General features: G+C 42.8%; 1 protein-coding gene across 9 annotated transcripts in view; it reads right to left on the bottom strand.

The window, feature by feature from the left end:
* Positions 1-22,722, bottom strand: part of YEATS2 (YEATS domain containing 2) — a 48,280-nt gene that overhangs the window by 5,111 nt on the left and 20,447 nt on the right. For 6 of the 9 annotated variants that reach the window (XM_079315742.1, XM_079315737.1, XM_079315740.1 and 3 more), the window contains 17 exons: positions 20,878-20,981; positions 18,352-18,459; positions 16,718-16,888; positions 15,240-15,498; positions 14,357-14,518; positions 13,324-13,460; positions 12,817-12,972; positions 11,920-12,093; positions 11,062-11,260; positions 8,367-8,498; positions 8,016-8,114; positions 6,926-7,037; positions 5,725-5,798; positions 4,637-4,716; positions 3,533-3,734; positions 1,950-2,176; positions 735-809 (listed from right to left, as the gene is read on the bottom strand). In XM_079315742.1, the coding sequence (XP_079171868.1) occupies positions 735-809; positions 1,950-2,176; positions 3,533-3,734; positions 4,637-4,716; positions 5,725-5,798; positions 6,926-7,037; positions 8,016-8,114; positions 8,367-8,498; positions 11,062-11,260; positions 11,920-12,093; positions 12,817-12,972; positions 13,324-13,460; positions 14,357-14,518; positions 15,240-15,498; positions 16,718-16,888; positions 18,352-18,459; positions 20,878-20,981 (2,471 nt within the window). Of the gene's footprint in view, positions 1-734; positions 810-1,949; positions 2,177-3,532; positions 3,735-4,636; positions 4,717-5,724; positions 5,799-6,925; positions 7,038-8,015; positions 8,115-8,366; positions 8,499-11,061; positions 11,261-11,919; positions 12,094-12,816; positions 12,973-13,323; positions 13,461-14,356; positions 14,519-15,239; positions 15,499-16,717; positions 16,889-18,351; positions 18,460-20,877; positions 20,982-22,722 lie in introns of those variants that run through there. The other 3 variants (XR_013775547.1, XM_079315739.1, XR_013775548.1) reach the window with 3 other exon arrangements.

Below are 22,722 nucleotides of genomic sequence, written 5' to 3'. Positions count from 1 at the left end.
TTAACCAAGCTTCAGTCAAAAGCTAATTAAGGCTCTTGGCTTTCTATGCTGTATCAAGACCAGAGGAGAGGTTTCTGGCATAACTACAATTATAATGGAGCAACCTGATGGCTACAATCTGTGCCTACAAATGTATCTGTATCAGAGTTCAACTGTGGCAAGTAACAACGAGCACAGCACAGGCATGTGTGCATCACCTGTGTTAGCCATCAGTCCAAACCCAAGAATTCCAGATCTGTGTTGTTCAAATTCTGATGCAAAACCGTTTCTCTGTTTTTCCAGAAGGGATTATGATAGAGAAATAATTTCTCACACAAATTCAGCAGTCTCCCAGCAGAGACAACCTGGGCAAAGTAACTGAGCAGTATTTAGGAAAATATAGCTAATCTTGTATAAAACAATCAAGTCTTACACAATCTGAAAAATTCCCCCCCAGTTCTGAAGGGAAGGACAAAACAAGGGGTACTTTCAAAATTACAGAATGAGTCAGTATCTTAGCGAGAGTGAGAATGTGCAAATCACTATTCTGTGTCCATGCCAACACATCAGGGTAGAAGACTGAAAGTCCACACAAAAGTGTATAACCCTCTCTGGGCAGCTATGTATCTATCTATTCATGCAGAAAGACAGAATTTGATTTGATAAATGTACATTAATAAAGATATTAAATTTTTTTTCTAATTGCTGAGTCAATACAGTTACAGATAAGCCATTCTTGTGAAATAATTTCTTACCTTTAAAATCATATCTTCTATTACGGATGCATAAACATTCTTTTGTACCTCAGCAGGTTGAAAAGAAATCCCTATCTGTAAGATATAAGATGGAAAATAGAATTAGTATATCAAAAACCAACCCACATTGTACTAGAATTAAATAAGATTAACAGAAAAAACCTCAATTACAAAGGGTAGTTAAAAGAGAAGCAAGTAGACATACAGAGCTTCCAAGCAGTATAGTCTCAGGCTTAATTTTAAAAAATTCTGCATTAAATTAGCACAGACTGTAGAAATGCCTCTGAAGGTCAGAAGAAACTAAAGCACGTTTTAGTTTTTGTTTCAGAAAGTCCACACAAAACCCAGGCTGCACTGGGTGTCCTCAGGTTGAGAATGGCAGCTCCATTTAAAAACTGTACTATATCTTCAATCCATCTACTCATCATCCTCCCTGCACCCAACTATGGTGACTGAAACCACCTTAAACACTAATCCTGGCACAGGAGTTCCACATCAAAAGAGTGTTTCATCCCTCAGTTCCACTCTCATTGTGCCTGTGCCTTTGTCACCTATGCAGCCAGAGACCAGACACACTGCAGAACCAAGGTTTTGTCCCTTGATGTCAGCAGGTGAGGTGAGGACAGGGATGCTTGCTTTCTCCAACAGTTGCTCCATGCAAACCCCTCCTGCTGCTCTGGTACAGCAGCAAGCACTCTTTCCTACAAGCCAAGTCAGTCTCCCCTCTCTCTCCTGCTGCTCTAACAGAAAACCTCCCTCTCTCCTGCCCTTAACTGAACAGGAGGAAGAAATCCAAACAGCGGAGAAGTCTGCTGAGTTTTACCACAACCCCTCTTCAGGAACTGCTATTACACAGCATTGGTCCAAGCAACAAGTCCACATCTTTCCATGATAGAACAGGAAGAATTCAGTGCTAGTGCTCCTCATCCCTCATTTGTATTTGCTTTTAGCCTTTCAAGATGATTTTTCTGTACTAAGCCCTGCAAAACAGCTACTCTGAAATGAGCTCCCAGGTGGCATTCTTCTCTTTGCCCTGCCAGAACTAGCAGCTGCACGTCTTGAGTCAGAAGGTCAATTTTTCCATGACATGTATAAAAAATTTCGTTAAAAAGCCCCAAGACCTATATAAAAGGATGAAGGAAATGCAAGTAAATAAATGTAAGAGCACAACTAGCTTAACAACAATTCTTATTAGCTTTAAGATTCACTTATTACCTTCTCAGCAGTGTCCCTCACAAACTCTGATGCAGGCAAAGAAGCCATGTAGAACTTCATCTCTTCTTGTTTCTCCTCCTGTTCTTTCTTAATGTTTATCTTTAATGGCTCAGTAAAATTGAGAATATCTACTTCCTCTTCGTGTTCTGCCTCTTGTTTCAGAAATTGCTGCAGTTCCTCCAGTTTTCGGCACAGCTCCTCACCACTGCTGTAAGATGAAGGGCACTCTGAAACAGAAGCAATCAATTAAACACATGATAGGTTATGGAAAGCTGTTTATAAACAGATGCACACTCAAGATATGGTAAGAAATTAAGGTAATTGCAAGTTATTTTTGTAGTGCCTACCAAATATAAGGATGAACAGAAATGCAAACAGTCATTGAGAGCCTTCTAATTATATCTCCATGACACTCATGGTTCTCTCCCACATCTGCTCCTACACCAATCAAGAAGGCTGCATTTCATACAAAACCAGCCTCATGTCAATTCCCAGACATTCTCACAGAAGCTTTTTAAGCTTTTTGGCAACTGGCAAATCAGTCTGATGCTCTCTGACTTGCTTAGAGAAGGGGACCTTTTACATGTACATGTAGCACCAGGTAGTGCAAAATCATCTTTCACATTGTGATGAGCATTATCATGCTTAAAGACAGGCTCACAGTGGAATGGCAAAAGGGAACCTCTTCTCTGCATGACTGACACAAGCCAGCAATACCTATGCAATAGCAAAAGTTATGCAGTAAAAGGATTCTATTCTTTAAAGACAAACACAAATACAGTGATATAGATAAAATTATTGTAAGTTGGATGTAGGCTTCCTTTCCACCTTCAACAACTGCAATGCAGGGCCAGACTTTACAACATATCAATTCCATACACTTCTGTGAAATACCTTAAGTCCCTGTAGGATCAGAACAGAAAAACATTCAGCTTTTGGAAAGGGATTATCTGAAGGTGAATCAAGAGAGCTTAACTGTGAAGAATGGATGAAATTAAAGATGTGATTTTAATACATACTGAAATGAGCTGAAGAGAATGCTGAAGAGCTATGCTGTGGAATAATGTAGCAGCTGTAATACAAAGCATGAAGCTTCATGCACGAAGCAAATTCACCTCACTTTTGGAGGTGAATTAACTCCCACTGAGCTCCACACTGCCACTGCCAGGTTTGGTTTTTTTGTTTCTGTACCTGAACTCATTCAGAATGTTTGCATGGTCTTAACACGGGCTAAGCCTACCCAAGGACAGAAATGTCATTACTCCCTATGCTTACTTTGTGTATCCACTTAAAAATGATGACATTATGGAGCAAGGATCATCTTTAATGAGATTCATCTACACTGAGCCTCCAGGGACCCCAGAGCACAATAAAAACTAAGAGAAGCCCCAGAAAAACACCAGGACTGATAGGGACAAGGGACAGTCCCACTTGTAGTCCTGCCCTTACCATCTCTAAGTTTTGTTATTCTGGAGTGAATTAGGTGAAAACAAAGTAAGAACCCCCTTCTCCAGAGGTGCTTGTACACAGGCATTTAATGAACAGTGTCTTTGGCAGAGAGGAGCTCTGTCCCCCACACTCACCTGGCTCACTGTCTATCTGTGTCAGCACATCCTCAATGGAGTCCTCCTCGCTGTGCAGGCTCTCAGGGTCAGGGGGGGTGTAGCCATGGCACCGACACCAGTGCACCACGTGCTTTGTTTTCGGGGGTGTGATACTGTGAAACCTGGGATACTTCTCTATGATTTCTTGGAGGATCTTTCTCACTGTCATTGCTCGTTGCCACTGTGACCAACCAAAGAGAAAGCTCATCACACTGGCTAGAACATTCATGGTTAGCTTACAGCCCAGAACCATAATCCAGGTTGCATGGGAAACAGGAACATGATTTTCTCAGGAGTCAGAGTGACTTCTGACAGGTCATGTAAACTTGACTTTATCATCCAAAGAAATTCTCAAGAAAAGGGACACACATTTACAGGGGCATAGTCACATTTCTCTTGACTTGAAATGTTTCATCTCCCAAATAACATCAAAGGTAGCAGGGTGCAAGAAATCCACAAGAGTGAAGTGTGTGCTTAAAATCTGGTTATGCTCTTTGATCATTTAAGCTGGCAACAACAGAGGATCTAATTCAGTGTTAGCATCTTCCCTGTAAAACTCCACAGTAAGATGGCAAAGTTATGAAGAAAGAGAGGGAAACCACAATACAAAAGGTCCAAGTTAACTGAAATATTTATCTTTGGTGAACTGACAATCTATTTCAGCACTAGTACTGCTTATGTCAGATCCCTCAATTCTTGTCCTACAGAAAGCAGACACAATCTCTAACAAGATCAATAAAGTATGTTGGATAAAATTCCCTTGACTGTAACATGCCACAGAGGAGGGATGAAGATAAGGTACTACCAGTTTGAAAGAACTTAGAGCTTTAAAATGCTTCAAAAACCAGCTTACTACAAATAAACTGAAAAATGACCTTCAGCATCCTTTCTGCTTGAGAAAGCCTGTGAACAATACATTGGATCATTGTCTGAACACAAGTCAGTGCACCTTGCAGTAAGGAATGTTGCCACTTAAAAGAACAGATTTATTCAGAAAACAAATCAGACAACAAAGAAGATTCCATAATTTCTAAATCCTCCTTGTGTTCCTAGTGACTGCTTATGAAACATTGGAGGAATTACCTCAGCTGCCCTCCTCTTCCCAATGTTCCAGCTGTAATACTGTTCCACTGAACTGGCACAAAAAGAGCTTACATCCTCACCTAAAAAAAAATGAAATCAGAAACTCTATTAAATTTTCAGTAAGTGAAGATGCATTCTGGGTTTGATGTTATATAGCAAAGAGGAAGAGGGACATGCATTTAAGGCTCACAGGCTCAATGACTGCAATCAGCTCTTACAAATGCTGTGCTCTCTCCAAGAGAGACTGACACTGAGTTTTGAGTGCAAAACCAGCCTCCCTCTTGGGTCATATACACAGAACCCCCCAAAACTCTATTAAGTAGACCTTTAAGTCTGCCTTACTAGCCAAAGAATTTTCTTTAGAAAAACTGTTTGCTTTTTTTTTTTCCAAACAAATTACAACATAAAAATGAAACAATAGTAAAAAAGTTTCCTGGCAAAATCATTAAGAGCTGGAAGTGATGAAAGCTTCACTGTGCCTCTTACTCCTTCTTTGTTGCCTCTGTTTGAGAGGGTCTGCTCTACCCAGATTCCAGGACCACTCATTCAAAGTGCATCAGTTAACATAGAAAGCTGATATATTTTCAGTTATGTACATGAGTAAGAAGAATGAAATAATAAAGTACCACACAAGATTAAAATGTTTTTTCTGCAAATTATCCCCTTTTGTTTAAAAAAGAAGGCAAAACCCCCAATAACAAACACATTTCAGTGTTGAGCTGTTACTGTGTTTGTCAGCTTGATGAAACCCTGGTTTTAAATTTAAAAAAAGAAAAGAGAAAAGCAAAAAGCAAATTCATTAAGGACAAGCCAGGAAAAAGAAGGCCTACTTGCAGCCATTATGTGAAGAAAAACAATCTATTTCTAATGAAAAAAAAAGAGATGAAAGATTCTAACTGCTATCAACATATTTGAATTTACTGGAAGAATGTAATTCTAAGCATCTTCAGAAAACCCCTGGGGTAAACTCCCTAGGAGAATGCTTCATTTCATTCCACCTTTTAATAATCTCTGTGGCTATAGAGTATGCAAGGCATTCTGCTGATACACTGCCAATACAGAGCAAAGCCTTTTCATTTACTGCTTACTTTTTTCAGCAATTAATGGAACCTTCTTCACTATTGCTGTTAAAAGCTGCTGGATGTTCTCCAAATATTCTATGCTGAAAGGGATAAAAAGAATCACAGTGAAGATTGCTGTTGGAAGCCATGAATCAGCTGTAAAAGGTTTCAAAATCATTGCATGGTTTAGTCTTTAACCCCAAAACATTTCAAATAGCAGTGGGAGGATAAACTGTTACACCCCAATCCAGAGAAGGTATTTAGAACAGCCCTTCCTCTTGCCAGTGTCCACAAGCTGCATTTGTCAGGCTGAAGAAACTGAAGACAGGCTTGGAGAAAATCCCTGCAACATTACTTTGAGAGGGGTAAATAGTGCAGGCTGTCCCAGTAGGAAACATGGGAAACTTTGCATTTATGGGACTTGACTTAACCAACCACAGTCTATATTAAACTGTCAGGTACTGTATTTTCCAATAGTTATCTTATAACTAAGATAATTTTCAGTGTGTAATGACTGAAAATTTATTCCTGTCTCTTACAGACATTCTCCATCAGGGTACTGTCTGCAGGGATACACTGAGATAACAAAACTTTACAAAACACAGACAGGAAAGCTGGAGAAATCAAGAGCAATACACACTGAAAGAAATATGAGTCTGAGTTCTGGTGAAAAAAACACTAACAAGTACTTGCAAAAGCATCACAAACAAGGCACTGGATTTCACAGAACCCAATGATTGAATACTCATTATTATTTAATTCCAATTCTGAAACAAAGCAGCCCTCATACTCGTAAGTATTTATACAAGTATGTGAGTTTAACAAGACCTGAGAGTCCAGAAGGTGGACAGTTGTACTTATTGCAGATGCCCATTTTCAGAGCTGCTTTTCACTGGGCAGTGTGACCTGACTAAGGACACGTAATGGGACTTATACAAGTGGAGGATGATAAAGAGATTTTAGCAGCTTGTGATTTTAATAAAGCCCAAAAACTGCAAATAATTTTTCCCCTTTCCTGAACCATGCACACAAATCCATTCAGAAATAAACGTTGCAAAACTGTCTGAAACAAATTCCACCCAACAGGATTAGTACAGATACAGCAGTGCATGGGACAGATTTTATAATGTCTAGGTCAAAGTAACACTACTGCATGCATCCCTAGAACCATCTCCATTCCCCCAGCACTTCCAAGATCAAAAAACCTTATACAGAAATGAACAATTACTTGATAACGTAATTCCCAAGTTCAGAGCTCTCTTCTGTTTTAACTGCTGCTTGGCCTTCCTGGGTACCCACAGAACTGCAGCTTTGTCCTGTTGAATCAGGCTCCATCTTAACTTCAAAGAAACAGAACACATTTTAAGACAAAAAGTACAGTCAGCTTGATAAAAGTACCAGACAGTCTTATGAGACTCCAGTAAGACTAAAGGTCTTACATAACATCCCTTATTGTTTGCATTCTCATTGCTAAGATGAACATATTTGACCTCCAATTTTGCTGAAAGAGACCTACCAGAACATGTTCCCCCCACAGATCTCCATGTGCTCACATCTCATCCTTGTCAGAAAACCTGTATAATCAACTGCTGCTGTTTTGCATATAACTGCCTGATCTAAACTGAAATGCTTGGCCCATCTGCAAACAAAGACCTGGATAGAAAGCCTAAAACCAAGTTTTAACAAGAAATGACATTTCAAAGTGACAACTTCTTTTGAAGACATCACTGCTTCTGACATGTGAACTTTCTCACGTCTAAGAGAGAACTCTGGTGAGACAGAAACAGTGAGATGTGCCGAGCCCAAATAACCAGGCAGTCTGGTCACACAGCTGGGATGGAGAGAGACATGACAGTTCTGCCAGAAATGGACTTCAGGAGTGTCAGCTCTGCCCCATGCTTTACTCTGGGAAGGACTGTGTATATCTCTTTCCCCCCTGGGTGCACAGGGACACGTGCTGTCTGCATCCAGTGCTGCTGGAAAGCAACTTCCAGTACATCTGGGGTTTGAATACCTGCTGCTCTATGCAGCTCTGCAAATATGGACTGAAACAATGAGTGTTTAAGGTACTCCTTGTAGCTTTCTAGAACATTTTCATTTTTCTCCATACTCATCTACACTGTGAGATTTGTCAAGGGGGAAGTCACTGTTAAATTCCTAGCTCCCAGGTGTCATTTTAACTTGATTTAAACTCTACTAATAATGGAAATAAAAGAACCCATAGTCATGGAATCTACTTTAATAGTCAGGCCACTTGCATAAAGCAGCACAAGGTTTTGTTTTTTTACTACTTGTCTTACTAAGAAATCCCTTTTTACCTTTGGCAATGGATGCCGTGGAGGGACTTGGGACAACTGTACTTGCTGCTGTGACTGCTGAAACTGTTGAAACTTTGCTGGTAGAAAGTGACTGTAGTACTGGAGAGGAACAGAAAAAAAAAAAGGGGAGGGGGCAACAAAGAAGAAGAAAAAATCAAATTTCATACACTTCAACAAATTAACATTTTCAGAAGCAACACACTTTTTTTGCAGCACAAAGTTCAGGGATGAATTCCTTGCTACAATTTCTTCTACCTCTACTTCAGACCATGTATGCCAACAGTGACCAAGTGCTACCCTGTGTCAAAGGAGATTTTCAAATACCATCTGTCATCCTCCTCTGCCCTTTACCTTTGTTCATAGGCATGAGTATTGTCTGAACACCTCCAGAAGCTGTGTTTACACCGAGCTGTTTAAGCTGGCTGGGAACTGTCAGAACAGCCTGCTGTGGACTAGACTGATTTGAGTGGATTTTTAGCAACCCTGCAAGAAGAACGGAAGACAAAATGTTAAATAAAACACACCAGTTAGTTTATCTCCAGCTACTTCTCTCCCTTTCTGCTGGAAGCAGGATGGCCTGTAACCTAGCACTGCCACCCTCTTAACAAGGCACAGTTGGGTGAGCTGTCAGGACGAGTTTCCACTGACACAAGTGATGGCTCAGATGCTGTAGTGCTGCACAGCAGTGTGCACACTCTTACATGCTGCACAGCACTCTGAGAGTTGCAAAGCAAATCTCCTCATTACCTAAGGAATTTTAAGCAAAAGTTGATGTAACAAACCATCCAACTGAAGCAGGCTCAGCAGAGTAAAACGCTCTTGTCAGGACCAGACCTTGTGCTCAAGGCTGTGGTAAGCCAGGGAACTACAGCTCTGTTGCACTCACACAGCTGCTCTCAGGGAGGTATCCAGTGCCACTCACACCTCTGCAGTTCAGCTCAGCAGCATTCACTGCAGCCAGCAGGGCACAATCAACCCTGTTCCAACTATAGCACGAGCCCAAGGCTGCTGTGCAGCAGGCCTGACAAAGGACACACCTGAACTGAGTATTGTGAGTCTCTGCAATGTGCACTGAACACACACATAAGGATGGCTAAGAAGGCTGAGAAGCACATTGAACTGGGGACTGAACTAAATCCCTGATTTTAGTCAAGGCTAAAAGAACAAGCAGAACATTCAGATATAAATCCTCAGTAACTTCAGGAGAAATCAGCACGACTCCAAGGTGTGCCACAGTCCCATGGGAGAGGAGAGCTCATTACCTGTCTGCCAGCTCTCTCCTGCACAAGGAGATGTCAACTCCTTGTGATGACACCCAAGGCACCCCAGCCAGCACTCTAACACTGATTAGGACCTATGTCCACCCTTTCTACTGGTAAACTGGCTATTTTCCATGTAATTGTATTCAATCTGCACCTAACTTTTCTTCAGATTGTAGAAATTTAGCAGGCTTCTATTTTAAAACGTTGACAACAATAACTCTTTAGTTTCACCACAGAAATTTTGAAACTATGATTTGACATCATTAATAGTAGTAGTAGCACTGAAACACAGCTGCTTTCCAAGTACTAAATGTGCAAGTTCTGGTGAAGATGTCTTGTTTTTTCTTGTTTTTTAAGGATGCCCAGCACTGGTCAGGAGGCTTTCACCTTCAGGCAAGAAGGCTCACCTAGTGTTACCCATTCCTTTGTGTGGGACAGGCTGATGTGTCAGGGTAGGACAGCAAGGGACCCAACAGCCAGGCTGTTGGGAAGGGACCTTTTCAACAAACCCTACCAGCCTGGTGGATGGGAGACATTGCTTGATATAAAACAAGGGAAAGTTTGAAAACCTTTTCAAAAAGTTGCCTTTAAAAACACCAATGTTCAGGATTTTGATAGTTTTGAGTTTTTCTTTGTTATCACGTTGAAATAACTGTTTTATAGCCACTGTTCCTTCTGAGATTCTTGAAGAGAGTTTTCCACAATGAAATCAATGTCTCAGGTTATTAAAAAATCCCCAAAAGAAAATCTAGACAGCATTCTCACATGTAAATGGGAGTTTTAATAAATTTTAGTCTGAAAGCTATTTGGTATGGCTGATTTCCTCCAAAAAAACCCACCTGGCTGCTTTCCTTGCAAAGAGAAAAATACTGAATTGTTTCCTGAAGGATTCTGCCAGTCTTAGCAGTCTATGCTGTTCATTTTCAAGCTCTGGGTAAAATCTACCCATGAGAAAAGAGAAGTTTAAGTCTGAGTAGAGAGGAAACAAGAAGAGCTGCTCCAAAAAGACACTGTCAGATGAGCTCAGTGTCACTTATTTTCTCTTTTCTGTATTTTTACTCTGCTTTCACTTCATAAGAAATCACTTCAAGTGAACAGAGCATGCCAGCAGGTAAATTAATCTAAACAAAAATTTCCAATTTTAACTCATAACTCTTAGACCTGCTGTATTTGCCCTCCCTGACAAGAAAGATGCTGGAAATATGATAAAACTAAATAAGGAGAACTTCCCTCCACATAAGGGCAGCTCATTTTTATTACCTTGAATGATTCAGCCTACTTCATGGTACTTAATGAATTTTGACTTCAAAGGCTCCAGTTCCCTCTAATCAACATCTCTCTCCTTTTTCAAGCCCAACAGAGCAGATGCAAAGCCACAGAGATAAATTCTGCTCATTCTCTACATACAGTGGAATTTCACAAACTAATCAAGTCTGTAGCATTGCTGGTATCTTGATAGTGACACACTCTGCTCCTGACAGGCAAAATGCATCTTCTAGTGAAAACCTGGCATGAAAACTAAAATCCCTCTCCAATACCAAAGGGCAACTTGTGCTGTCATTTGTAACAGATGCAGTCAATGCCAAAAGGATGCCAAATTATCAGAAATTTCCTTGGTTAAGCCAAAAATTATGCTAATAAGATGTTTCAGAAAGCATGACTTTCACACACTCACAAATGGGAAATTTAAGTGACTAAATTCTTCCATTTACAGTGAAGACACATACAGAACCCACACCTGGATTGTAACTTTCTCTAGGAAAGGTGGGAAGTTAGTTTAATACCTGATACTGTAGCTTTTGCTGTCACAGGCGTTGCTGTAGTCATCAAGGAAGCAACACTTACAACACTGGAAGCTGCAGTCTTATTCACTACTGAGGAAGTAGACTGGCTCTGGCTTACACAGATTTGGTGTTGCTGTCCAGGTGTCTTTGCTGCAGGAGTTCCAGAAACTGATGAACTGGAAGCTGCATTGTCTGTTTGCTGCATAAGAGGCAGAGAGGGATAACAAATCCCTTTTCATATAACAGGTGATTCAAAAATAAGCACAACAAGGTAATATAAGTAGTAAAAGTAGCAACAGCAAGTTTTTATCTATCAATTGTTAGGAAGCAAGAGATTCTCAAGCTCAAATCCAAAAGCCCCCACACAAAGATGGCACATACAGAATGGAGGCTGTGGCAGCGTGGCATCAACTCTCCACAGCATTTGGGAGGCACAGAAAGAAAGGCTCAGAGTGAATTCCACACTCTTCATTTTGCTGCCTCCTCCACTCCCCATGCACTGCAGCTCCACTCCAGGTGCACAGCCTGCATCAGCTGTTCCATGGCTGCATCCACCCACAAAAGCATCCACTTGAGCAATGCAAATATTGTGTGTCCTGCTCCCTCCATGCCAAAGCAGCTCCTTGACAGGGTGCAGTGGCACAGCTGCCCTGGGGAGAGCAGTGCCAGCCTTTGCACACAGCCAGGGCCCAGCAGCACTCACAGGCTGCTCCAAGCTGCTTGCTACAAGGAACAGCATCCCTCCAAGCTGACTGTGGAAAGCACCAACAGGGGACAAAAGCAGCCAAGTCCTTCCCTGGGACTGTCTGGCAGGAGTGCAAACCCTGCACTGCAGAACAAGGCAATGCTGTTTCTCACCTGGGCCACCCCGTTCGTGGGGAGGGCCACGGCAGGAGCAGCAGCAGTGGTGATGACACCTCCTGATACTCTCAGCACAGTGGTGCCAGGTTTGGAGAGCTGGGATGAGGCAGGCACTGATTTTATAGACCCATCTGATATTTTCACCAGTGATGTCTGTCCACTGGATGTAGCCTTTGAGAAAGAATACAGAGTAAGGAAACTTTGAGAAAGAATACAGAGTAAGGAAACCATATGTTAGTTAGGGTTTTTAATTATTTTTAAAAAACTAATCAAAACAATAATAAAACAAACAAGAGAAATGCTTCTTATATGACTAGAAAATATTTTCAAAATGCTTTTGAAAAAATCAAATTCTGGCAATAATTGCTGGAACAAAATTATCACCTCAGAAATATCAGCTTTGTAAGTGTTGACTTTGCAAATAAATGTCTATCAGTCTTGAATTTTGGATAATCAATTGTAAGTAATCTTAGTTTGAATTTCACAGAGACTACTTGGTACATTTAAGAAAAAAGGACCTTTGAGGGGTACCAAACCCAAAGATTTTAAAGCAGGTGACCCATTTCTAAAGTCCAAGTATTTAAGTATGCTTTTGTAGCTGACTCTATTCAGTCTTCCAATTCCATTTCATCAAGAAATCCCAGAGCCCATTTACTAACTAGCAACCCCAGATTGCAAGCTGACCCCCTCTGAGAAAGCTGGATATCTGTAGCCTGATGAAAATAAGCCTTTGTGTGCTTTCCTCATCGTGGTACAGCCAGCACCACAATGGTACAAAACTCCATATCAAACCAAACAAGTGTGAAAGGGAATGCTCTCAATAATGTGTGACTGTGGATCCTGTACTTTATCTGACACAACCAGTAAGAGAGAAACACGTCAGTTGCACATTACCTGTGTAAACAGAGCTGTTTTCTGTCCAGTTATCACTTTTAGGGCTTGTCCTTGTGTGGAAGATGCTCCAACTCCTACACTGCCCTGAACAACTGAAGCTGAAGTCATCTGCTTCCCAGAGCCCTGAGGAGAAGGCTGGCCAACCAGAAAGGTGCCCTGCTCCAGAAAGACATCAGGGAGGTCAGCACTTTGAAACACAGTTAAGTCAACAGAAATCTAGGAGTGTCAATAACAGATAAAAGCTTGTGGCTATAATGTAGCCACAAAAACATTTCATTTTCTGAAACAAGGCACTGCTAACTACACTGGATGCTGCTGCATTAAGAGCTGGATGTGACCTTCTTGCTGCAGAACACCTCCTGATGGAAGCAGAGCAGGAGAAGTGGCAAGTAAGACCCAGATCAGTCCCAGAACATTTAACATCCTACAAAACCAAAGGACATCTACCTAACACCCCTGCAGCCTGAAATGTCAGTGTGCTTCCACTGAGATGCTTGTGCCACTGACCTGGGGTGTCTGCTTCAGGATGTAGGATGTATAGGTGAGGTGCTGTGACAAGTTACTGCTTGTGCTTTGGGTTCCTCCTCCTCCTCCTGCTCCTCCCCCTCCTCCTCCACTATTAGTAGAAGAACCAGACTGAAGATCTGTAAGCAGAAGAAAAGACTTGACCCTCTGGTAATCAGACAGGGCCAGCTGCTAAAGCATCCCTACATACACAAGTAATTGAAAAGACTTTGCCAGACATTTGGTGCCTCATGTTTTGCAGTCAAGTAATGTTATTATTCAGTAAAGAGTTCAGCTGTGCTCTCTTACAGCTCAGCTAATGCCATCAGCTGTTGGGGAGATAAGGAGGGCTGGTAGACAAGCAAAGTTCATTTTGGGCTGTTTTGAACTTTCTATGAAATGAAAATGCCGTCCAACAAAAGAACAATCTCTTTACTCTTCTGCAGGTTATGAATCTGCAGCAAAAGCTCTGGAAACACTCAGAATCTCACTGGCTTCTCAATTTTAATTTCACTGGCTGTCAATGCCAGTCAAATCTGTTAACATAATAACAGATCATGCATACCAAGCAGTGGTAATTTGCAGAGACCCTTTGTTATTGCTCTGCCTCCAGAATGAACAGCCTAAACATGTTTGTGACTTTTTGCAGTCTCTCATAAGGGAACAAGGGTAAAAGAAACCACCCATGGATCTGTCATAAATATCACAAGTATGAGATCTTCCTTGTTGCCAATGAGATCACCAAAGTTGGACTGCTCCATCTGCAGGTATTTCACTGTGAGTTCCATTCACAGGCCTATTAACCAAAAAAAACATTTCTGCATTGGCAGCACAGCATGAAAGGCAGTTTCACTGAAAACAAAAGCCACTTGTGAGATCTCAGCCTTAAAAAGCACCATATATGGGGCAGTGAACAAAGAAACCCTATCCCATTACTGATTTCCACAGCACCAGGATCCTTTCTAGCAAAAATGCCAAACATTAATTATGCAGTGATTACATGATTTAACTCATTAGATTTCCCTGCAAGACTAACTAGCATTATTTGTGGCTCTCAGTATGGCTCCTTGGGGTATCAGCAGCAGTTTTCCTTTCCCAGAAGGGTTCTTGCTGTTGGTGGTGAGGTACAGCTTGGTGCCTGGTGGTAAGTTTGCCAAGTTTGCCAGGTTGGTGGCTGGTAACTGCAATGTAGCCATCACTAGAAAGAGAAAATAAAAAGGAATAAAACAGTTGCTTGCAGAAAGTAGTATGAACTGAAATCTGCACAGGATGGAAGTCCTCAGTGACATGCAACCAGCCCTCAGTAATCCCTACTTAGCTGCTCTAACCACAGATTAACTCCACCAGTGATGCACAGACACTTTTTTTTATAGCTCTGGAAAAAATCTCCATGTGCAGTCCCACTTGTGGCTGCAGGCCAAAGCAGCACAGCTGTGGGGTCTGCAGGCTTCCTGCAGCCCCAGGCACCACACAGCAGCTTTCCAACAGCCTGTGCACAGCAAAAGCAGCTGTGTAGGGGCTTCTGCCCATACTACTGTACCTGTAAGCACTGGGGAAGATGAGGAGATGAAATAGGGACACTTTGGCACTGGCTGGCTGGATTCATGGGGAAAGGACCATAATGCCAGGCAAAAATGTGACACCTGGCTCCATGAAAGTCTGCAAGGTCTGCTGCACATTCCCCAGTTATCCATCTGGTCTCCACTCCCAGAACACTGCATGTTTTAAAGCACTTGTGCTCCCTCTTCCCCCTCACAAATAATGAATTAACATTTCCTTTATTATTAATCTCAGCTTGAATTTTCCTATTGAGCTCTCTACTCACTTCCAAGTTTTTCAATCACACACAATTATTACGCAGTTGAATAAACCATTACAGACCCATCACTAGCTATCAACAAGGTGTAACATCACTCTACCTGAGCCTTGAGATGTACTTTTCAGAGCTCCCGTGGAAGAAACTTGCGCCTTTGTTATAGTCTGCACGGGCTGAGCCACAATGGTGCCTCCACCTCCACTCACGATGGCTTTGGCTACACCTTGAGTCACAACCTGCTTTGAACCAACAGCCTTTGCCACCGAGGAGCTGGACTTTGCCACGAGGATCTGCCCACCACTGATTGCCACCGCTTGTTTCACCGTCGACTGCAGCGCAGAACCGACCGGAACGCCAACAACCTGCAACACACAGCCATGGCATGGCATGGCATGGCATGGCATGGCATGGCATGGCATGGCATGGCATGGCATGGCATGGCATGGGGCCCTGCTGGCCACAGCCATCCTGGCTGCTGCACCTCCCCGTCTCCAGACATCTCAGGACGTGCCTGGTCATGAACAGAAGCTCTTCACTCAGGAACAGAATTAATTCGGCAAGAGGCCAATCCCAAGTAAAATGATAAACTGTTAAACCCAGTCAGGATCTCAGCGCACTCACAAAAGATTAAGTTCATTCAAATCACAGGGCAATTCCTTTTCTTCTGATTTATAAGCAATGGCTTAATTCCAGCTGAAGATAAAGCTTGCCTTGGTGAATTAAAGAGATGTAGAAATTCAGTTTCAACACATTCATGGGAACAGATTTCCTGGGAAAACTGCAGCCTTCAAAGCAGAACCCACAAAGTGCTTCTATTTTATGTGTTAACAGTAACTGCAGTGGAACATGAGTTTTTTGCATACCTGCTCAAATAGGAAAAAAAGGCAGGGAAAAGAACAAGGAAATACTGCCAATGCTAAAAAAGTATTTACTTATGCAAATGTGAAAGTTCTGTATGCAATCTCTAGTGCCTCGCACATCATTTGACTCTGTCCACAATGGAAAGAGGCAGGAATGCAGACAAATTCTGACACATCTGTCATCTTATCACTGCACTGTGCCTTGTCAGAAGCTGTGTCACTCCTGTCAAAGCAGAACTGCATTGGCATGACTCCTACAGTAAGATGTTTGAGCTGCACTCAAGCAGGACTGCTTTCACCTAATGCTAGTTCTGGCTCAGCCTCCACCCTGCTCCTTATTTGTGCTACTCTCTTGTGTTGCAGGCCTGCATTCCTAGGAAACAATTCACCTTCTCTTATGGAATGACCTGGATGAGTTTCAGCAAGAGCTGCTAATGGCAGCCAGCTTTCTGGGTTGACAGTCCAAAAGCACCTGCACCCCACTGCTGCAACAGCTTGGACAGAAGCAGATGTTCCTGTACACAATACAATGCAACAGTGCCTGCAGGAAGTGGAAGCAGAAAGTGGAAGTGGAAGCAGGACACGAGCCAGTCTGCACACAACAACCCAGTTACCCACAGTGCTGCCACCTGGGAGGGAGGCAGGAGCTAGCCTGCTGCTGAGGGCTGCAGTAACACCACGAGAGAGCTGCCAGGACCCCAGAGAGCCCCCATGGCCTTACCTTGGACTGCACCGTGCCCTCGCCCGCGCTGCCAATGGGTTTCTGTGGGGACAGGGCCAGCATGTGGCTGCCCTTGACGGTGACGTACTGCTGCACCGTGGGCTGCGCCGCGCCCGCCGCCGGCACCGCCGCCTGCTGCGGCAGCTCCCCAGGCTCCTGCTTGATGATCACCTGGGCAGGGAGCAAATAATCACCAGGACAGCAAATACCCTGATGAGGCAGGATTTTAGCCTCTGCATTTTCCAAATCCTGAACTGCTAGAGTGTGTAACTCCAAACTCCAAATAGAGTGTGAGATACCTTCTTCATGCTTTGGTCAGGCACAACAATCCCTCTGGACCCGAGATTCAAGGACACCCTACAGCCTCAGGCCCCAAAAGTGTAAAGAAAAGTGAATTGGGGGGAGCAAACTGGGGGTAAATGACATCACTACCTGAAGCTGTAACTGGAGAATTAACCCCCAATATGTAAATACACCAAACTTACATCTGTCTGAAAAACTCATGACCATTGTCCATTTTGGGTGTAGCCTCTGACTGCCCCAGGTGTATCTATTGAAGGTCTTTAATAAATCCCCACTTTATTCTCTTAACCTTGTCTAATCTCTGTTCTAGGGAGGCTCTCCAATGCATCACCTTCAAGCACAGAAGACTGCTTGTGGAACAGCCTGTCTGCAGGGAAGGGCAGGCACACTCTGAGCTCAGACACGGTGCTCACCACCACAGGCACTCTAACTCAGCTCCAAGTGAGGGCTGCTCCCACACAGCCTGTGGGGTGGTGTGACAAAGTGACTTAGTGACAAAGCAGTCCCTATTTTCAGAGATGGCCATGGAAATTACAGAGTCACAGCACTTGCTGGCAGTGTTACAAGTACCACTCATCCTGACAAGGGACTTGGCCAGACCTGACTTCTTCAGACCCTGCACCTCCACACAGAGCCACAATATTTTAAAGTTTCAAATTCATGTTCTGAACCTGTTTTTATTTCTATCCTGCAATGTTACAACCAATAGCTATAGACACTGTAAATTATTACAGATGACATACACACATTCTCTTGTGTGTATGTTTTACACTTCCCCTACATCTAATCTCTAAGGGCAGTGACACAAAAAAACCTCTTTCAGGGTTTTTTCATGTTAGATTGCTGTAGGTATTGTAACTGGTAGGAAGCATTCTTTCACCTTTTACTTGGATCTCCTAACATTGCCAGCAAGAACTTTATATTCCATGTGGTAATATTTAAGGAAACACGGTCAGAAGCAGCAACATCTGAGATTCACAAATCACTGTTACAATTTTTTAAGAAGCTCCTGACAGATCTATTGCAGTTTCCTTTTACTGCAGCCCATTTAAAATAGCTTTTAAAATATCAGCCTGAACACAAAAGTGATTCAAAAAAGAACCCCAGAAAGGATGGAAGGGGTGATAAAAGGCAAGATTTCAAGTACAGCAGAGCCACAGGGAAAGAAAACAAGACACATTTTTTAGAGATGCTACAGAGCCCTTAGCAGCAAGATACATTGGTTCCAGTAAGAGTTTTACAAGCACTGAAGTTGCATGGTCTGTGGCACAAGTCAGCATGAAATGACACTACTGGGCTGCCTGTCCCAACACAAAAGTCAGAAGGGATACCTTTGTAAAAGCTCCCAGTCCTCCAGTGACAGATTTAGGGCTTTGCACCTTGGAATGACTCCCAATGGGACAAAGGGGTGGCATAGTGGCAAAAAGAGAATCCTCCTGCTGCAAATAAGAAGACATGGTGCAAAAATCAGTGATACATCCAACAAAAGAAATAAAACAAGTGACTGCTAATAAAGGGCAGCATGGATCACTTGGGCAGGCCAAATCACCTGTGCAAATAAGACATATCCAAAAATCAGTCAACACTTGAGTATAAGGAGTCTAACTTTTTCAATATAACCCACAAGGCAAATTTTAGTTGGGAAGCTACATCTCCAACAACATTGTTTCTTACCATGTCATACATGGTAAAAATATTGACTCATGCTCTCTGATCGATTTTTTATATATAAGTGCTTCTCTTAGAATTCAAATAGGCTGAGGGGGCATCTTATCAATGCATACAAATACCTGCTAGGAAAGTGTAATGAAGGTCAAGCCAGGGAACATTCAAGAGTATCCTGTGCAGGACAGTCAATGGGCACAAATTGAAATACAGGAAATGATAAGGAAAACCTTGCTGTTAATGGTGACCAAGTAACAGGTTGGTCAGGGAGGCTGGGGACTCTTCAGCCTTGAAGATACTCAAAACCCAACTGGACACATTCCCAAGGAACCTACTCTATTTGAGTTGGAGTGGTTGATCTCCAGAGGTCTCAACCAACCTCAATCATTTTGTGATCCTATACACAGTCTCAGAGAGAGAAGACAGTGTAAGAAGAAACAAGTTACAGAGGGGAAAATGCTTCTCTCAGAGGAGTTTGTGCTCTCCTCTAACTGGAACAATGCAGAGGCACACAGACAGAACTTATAATTTGGCAGAAACAACAAACATTAAGTAAAAATCATTTTGTCACCTAGCACTTCTGGGTCTGAGGCCAGCAGAGAAGTCAAGTGCATTTGAGGGAGTTTGTTACAGTGTAATTATTCTCTTTTACAACCAGTGTGAACCCCAAAGCCATGGTTTTACAATCACTTGGCTCATCCTTGGGCTGGATCATGAGCAGAAATCAGGCTCTGCAACTCCTGGCATCTTCCTTACAGTGACACATGTGGCTGGGAACATCAGCTTTCACACAGGTTGGCTGTCTGCTCTAGGTCACCACACAGCTGCACAACTGTTGGCATATGGGAGGTGTGAAGACAAGGCTAGGGGCACAACCTGTCCTCCCAACAGCAGCTGCATTTGACACTGGCTGCAGAAATACAGCTTGAAGTCATTCAAATAAATACAGAAAATCAGCACACAGTGAAGACATGAAAAGTGGTGAGTTATCTACAACCTGCAGCATTCCACTGAACTATCAGGCACACTCTTCTCTTTAAAGAAACTCTAAAATTACAGCTTTTCCACCAACCAGAAGACATAAAACAAATTACATTTCTATTTACAGAAGTATGATTTTTATGAGTTTTTAAAAATATCTTCTGTTTTTACCGTTGCCCTGGAAATACAGAATTCAGCTGTTACTAATGATGTGTGCCTACTTTGACTCGTTGAAAACTTTTCAGAACAAATTGTGAAAAATACAGAATAATGAACGATTTTCAGCATCTGTGAAATTAAGTGAAATCCATCTGAGCACACAGGTTTTTAAAATCTGACTAGCCAGCTGCACACCTGCCACTGAAAATGCTACTCCGAACTAACTGCTTCAGACAACAGTCTGCAACACTTTTTCTCCAGAAGACACAGGAAGCATCTCAGTTCCAAATGTGAAGTGATTTGCTCTCTGCAGGCTGACTGGCAAGCCTTCCCCCACCATATCCTGCTTTAACACTGAGGTTTGGAGACAGGGAATTGCTCCTGTTTCCAGCAGCACACCCGCCAGATGCTTTCAGAGCCTTGCTGACGCCACTTCCCTGCCAGAAATATCATCCCTAGCACAAGATGAGGGACAGATTTTATGGGAGACAGTTCAGCTCTGTACCTTTTGGGCTTTGCAGATCAGAAGCATGAAGTGTATTTATTGCTATTTGTTTACACAACCAAATGCTACTCCACTGTTTACACAAACATTTTTCTAAATGTAAGCAGTTGTAAAACCACTACATGAGTTATTTTCAGGCTGCTAGGAATAGCTGCTCTACAAAAATAATGAACAGAGTGAAGGTTTTGAGGTAGGCATCTCTGGTTTAATCATACTCTGTGACTAAAAAAGTGAAGAAGATCAAAGCCAGCTACAGGAGAGCTTTTTTGAAAGATACAGCATTTGGGGAGCTATGCCCTCCATGGATTTCCTTGGAGAGAAAGAGCAGATATGTAGGCAAGCCTAATTAGAGCTGCATGAAGTGACACTATCATCTTGTATAACCACCATGTTCTCCTATGGCTCCATCTGTTTGACTCAGTAAACCTTCACATGAAATGACAATCCAAGGAACTTGGCTGAAGTGCAGAATTTTTAATGCTAAAAAGTGCCTTTTAATAGAAAGCTGGACTTTAAAGGGGAAGTACACACCAAATGAGAACATTACCTTGACAGCTGAGGTGCCAAAACTGCTCCCATGGGTCTTTGACACTGGAGATCCAGTCCCGTGAGAGGCCTGACAGACGCTGCTCAGTTTGCTGGTTGGGCTCCCTGTGCAGCAGGAAATAAAGCACATGCTGGGTGAGGGCTGGGAGCAGGGCCATGCACACATGAAACCTCTTTAACAAGGAACAGAGCATTTCATTTCCATCTGCATTCTCCATCAGGTACATCAGCAGGAACTGCCATGGGCACAAAACAGATCCACCACCAAATCTCCACCTGCAGGAACCACGCCCCAGAGAAGGTGCTCTCCACCCACTGCTCTGTGTGCTGCAGGCAAATGCTCAGAACCTTCCTGGGTGGCTGAGGATATCAGCTACTGGTGCAAATACGTGGAATCAGGAGAGATGCAAAGTCCTCTGCTGCCCAGAACCCACACTAGCCTTGGACACTGGCATAGAGGAAGGCTTGGAAAGAAAAGAAAGGTCACAAAAGGAGGGAGACAAAGTGAGGAGTAACAAGAGCAAGGAACAGAGTGAGGAAGGGAAAGGAAGAATCAGAAACAAGAAATGAAGGCATAGAGTCATCTGTGGCAGATACTCCTGCAAAATTATCAGACTGCCACATGTGCCACAGTACTGTCCTGGCCCCCAGGATGGATGGGGGTCCAGTGGTGAACTTACCCTGCATTATCAGTGTGTGCACAAGATTGGTTTGGCAGTTTTGTTTGTTCAAGAGACACCAAAGCCATGGATTACACACATGAAAGCAAAAAACCAGTGTCTCATACAGTGGTACTATAATCCACAGTTGAGTTTAGAAGTAAATGAGCAGCCATTTCTGAGAACAAGGGCTTTGGGAAGGCTGGCTTTCACAGAGTAAGATCTCACCCATTTTCTTAAATACAATCTACAGCCCCATCAAAAATGCCCCAATGACTTTTTCTGTAATACACATTGTGCTCAACCCAGCCCAGCTGCTGTTGCCAAAAAGTCAGTTCCACAGACTCTCCTGCATCCTCACACAGAATCTGGTGATGAGGCTCTTCCACAGCAAAGTGGTTTGGGGAGGGGAGAGTATCAGTTTTCTGCTCTGCCACTGATGTGATCTGACTCATGCAGGATACAGGGCAGGCACAGGAGTGCAGGGAGGGAGAGGCACAAGTAGCCTCTGCCAGGCCACTCTGCACAGCTCCACTGTGGTGGGAAACTGCAGCTTTAACAATAACTGCACTAACAGTTGTACATCTCAGCAATCTGAGATGTGCATCTGCACATCCTCTCCTCCATGTACAAACCCTACCCAAACCATGATAAACCACTTAGGCAGAGTACACAGTCAGGCTGGAGGTAAAGAAGAAACAGAAAGTAAGAGGAAGAAATCCCCCAACCAATAAAAAAAAAAAAAAAAAAAAAAAAAATCAAACCCTATTGGTGAAATAGCACCAGTGTTACCAAGAAAGTACCAAAACATAGACAATTCAGATACAGCAACACAATTCCTACCAATTACCCTAGCAATTCCCTCTGTGATGAGGATAAAATGAACTTGACAGCTGTGTTCCCTCAGATAAAGGGAGGAAGCATAGGTAAAAACAATTTTTGTGTTTTCCAACCATGCACAGCAAATGCTTTGTTTTCCACAGATGCTGCCCTCTCTCACTTGGCCTGGGCATCCTGCTGAGATGTTGGGAAGCATGCACACACACAAACAAGTGTATTTTAAAACAGACAGCAGCTCTTGGCCACATATCACAACAAATAAATGACTTCTGAGGGACCTTTTCTCCACCCCAACACAAAGATTAGTGACTGACTCCTCTATCAATCACCTGTGTCCTGCAGTTCGG

This window comes from Erithacus rubecula (genome assembly GCF_903797595.1).
Source record: "Erithacus rubecula genome assembly, chromosome: 11".
NCBI lineage: Eukaryota > Metazoa > Chordata > Aves > Passeriformes > Muscicapidae > Erithacus > Erithacus rubecula.
Note: the sequence above shows the minus strand (reverse complement) of the source record. Positions and strands in the feature narration are given on the sequence as shown.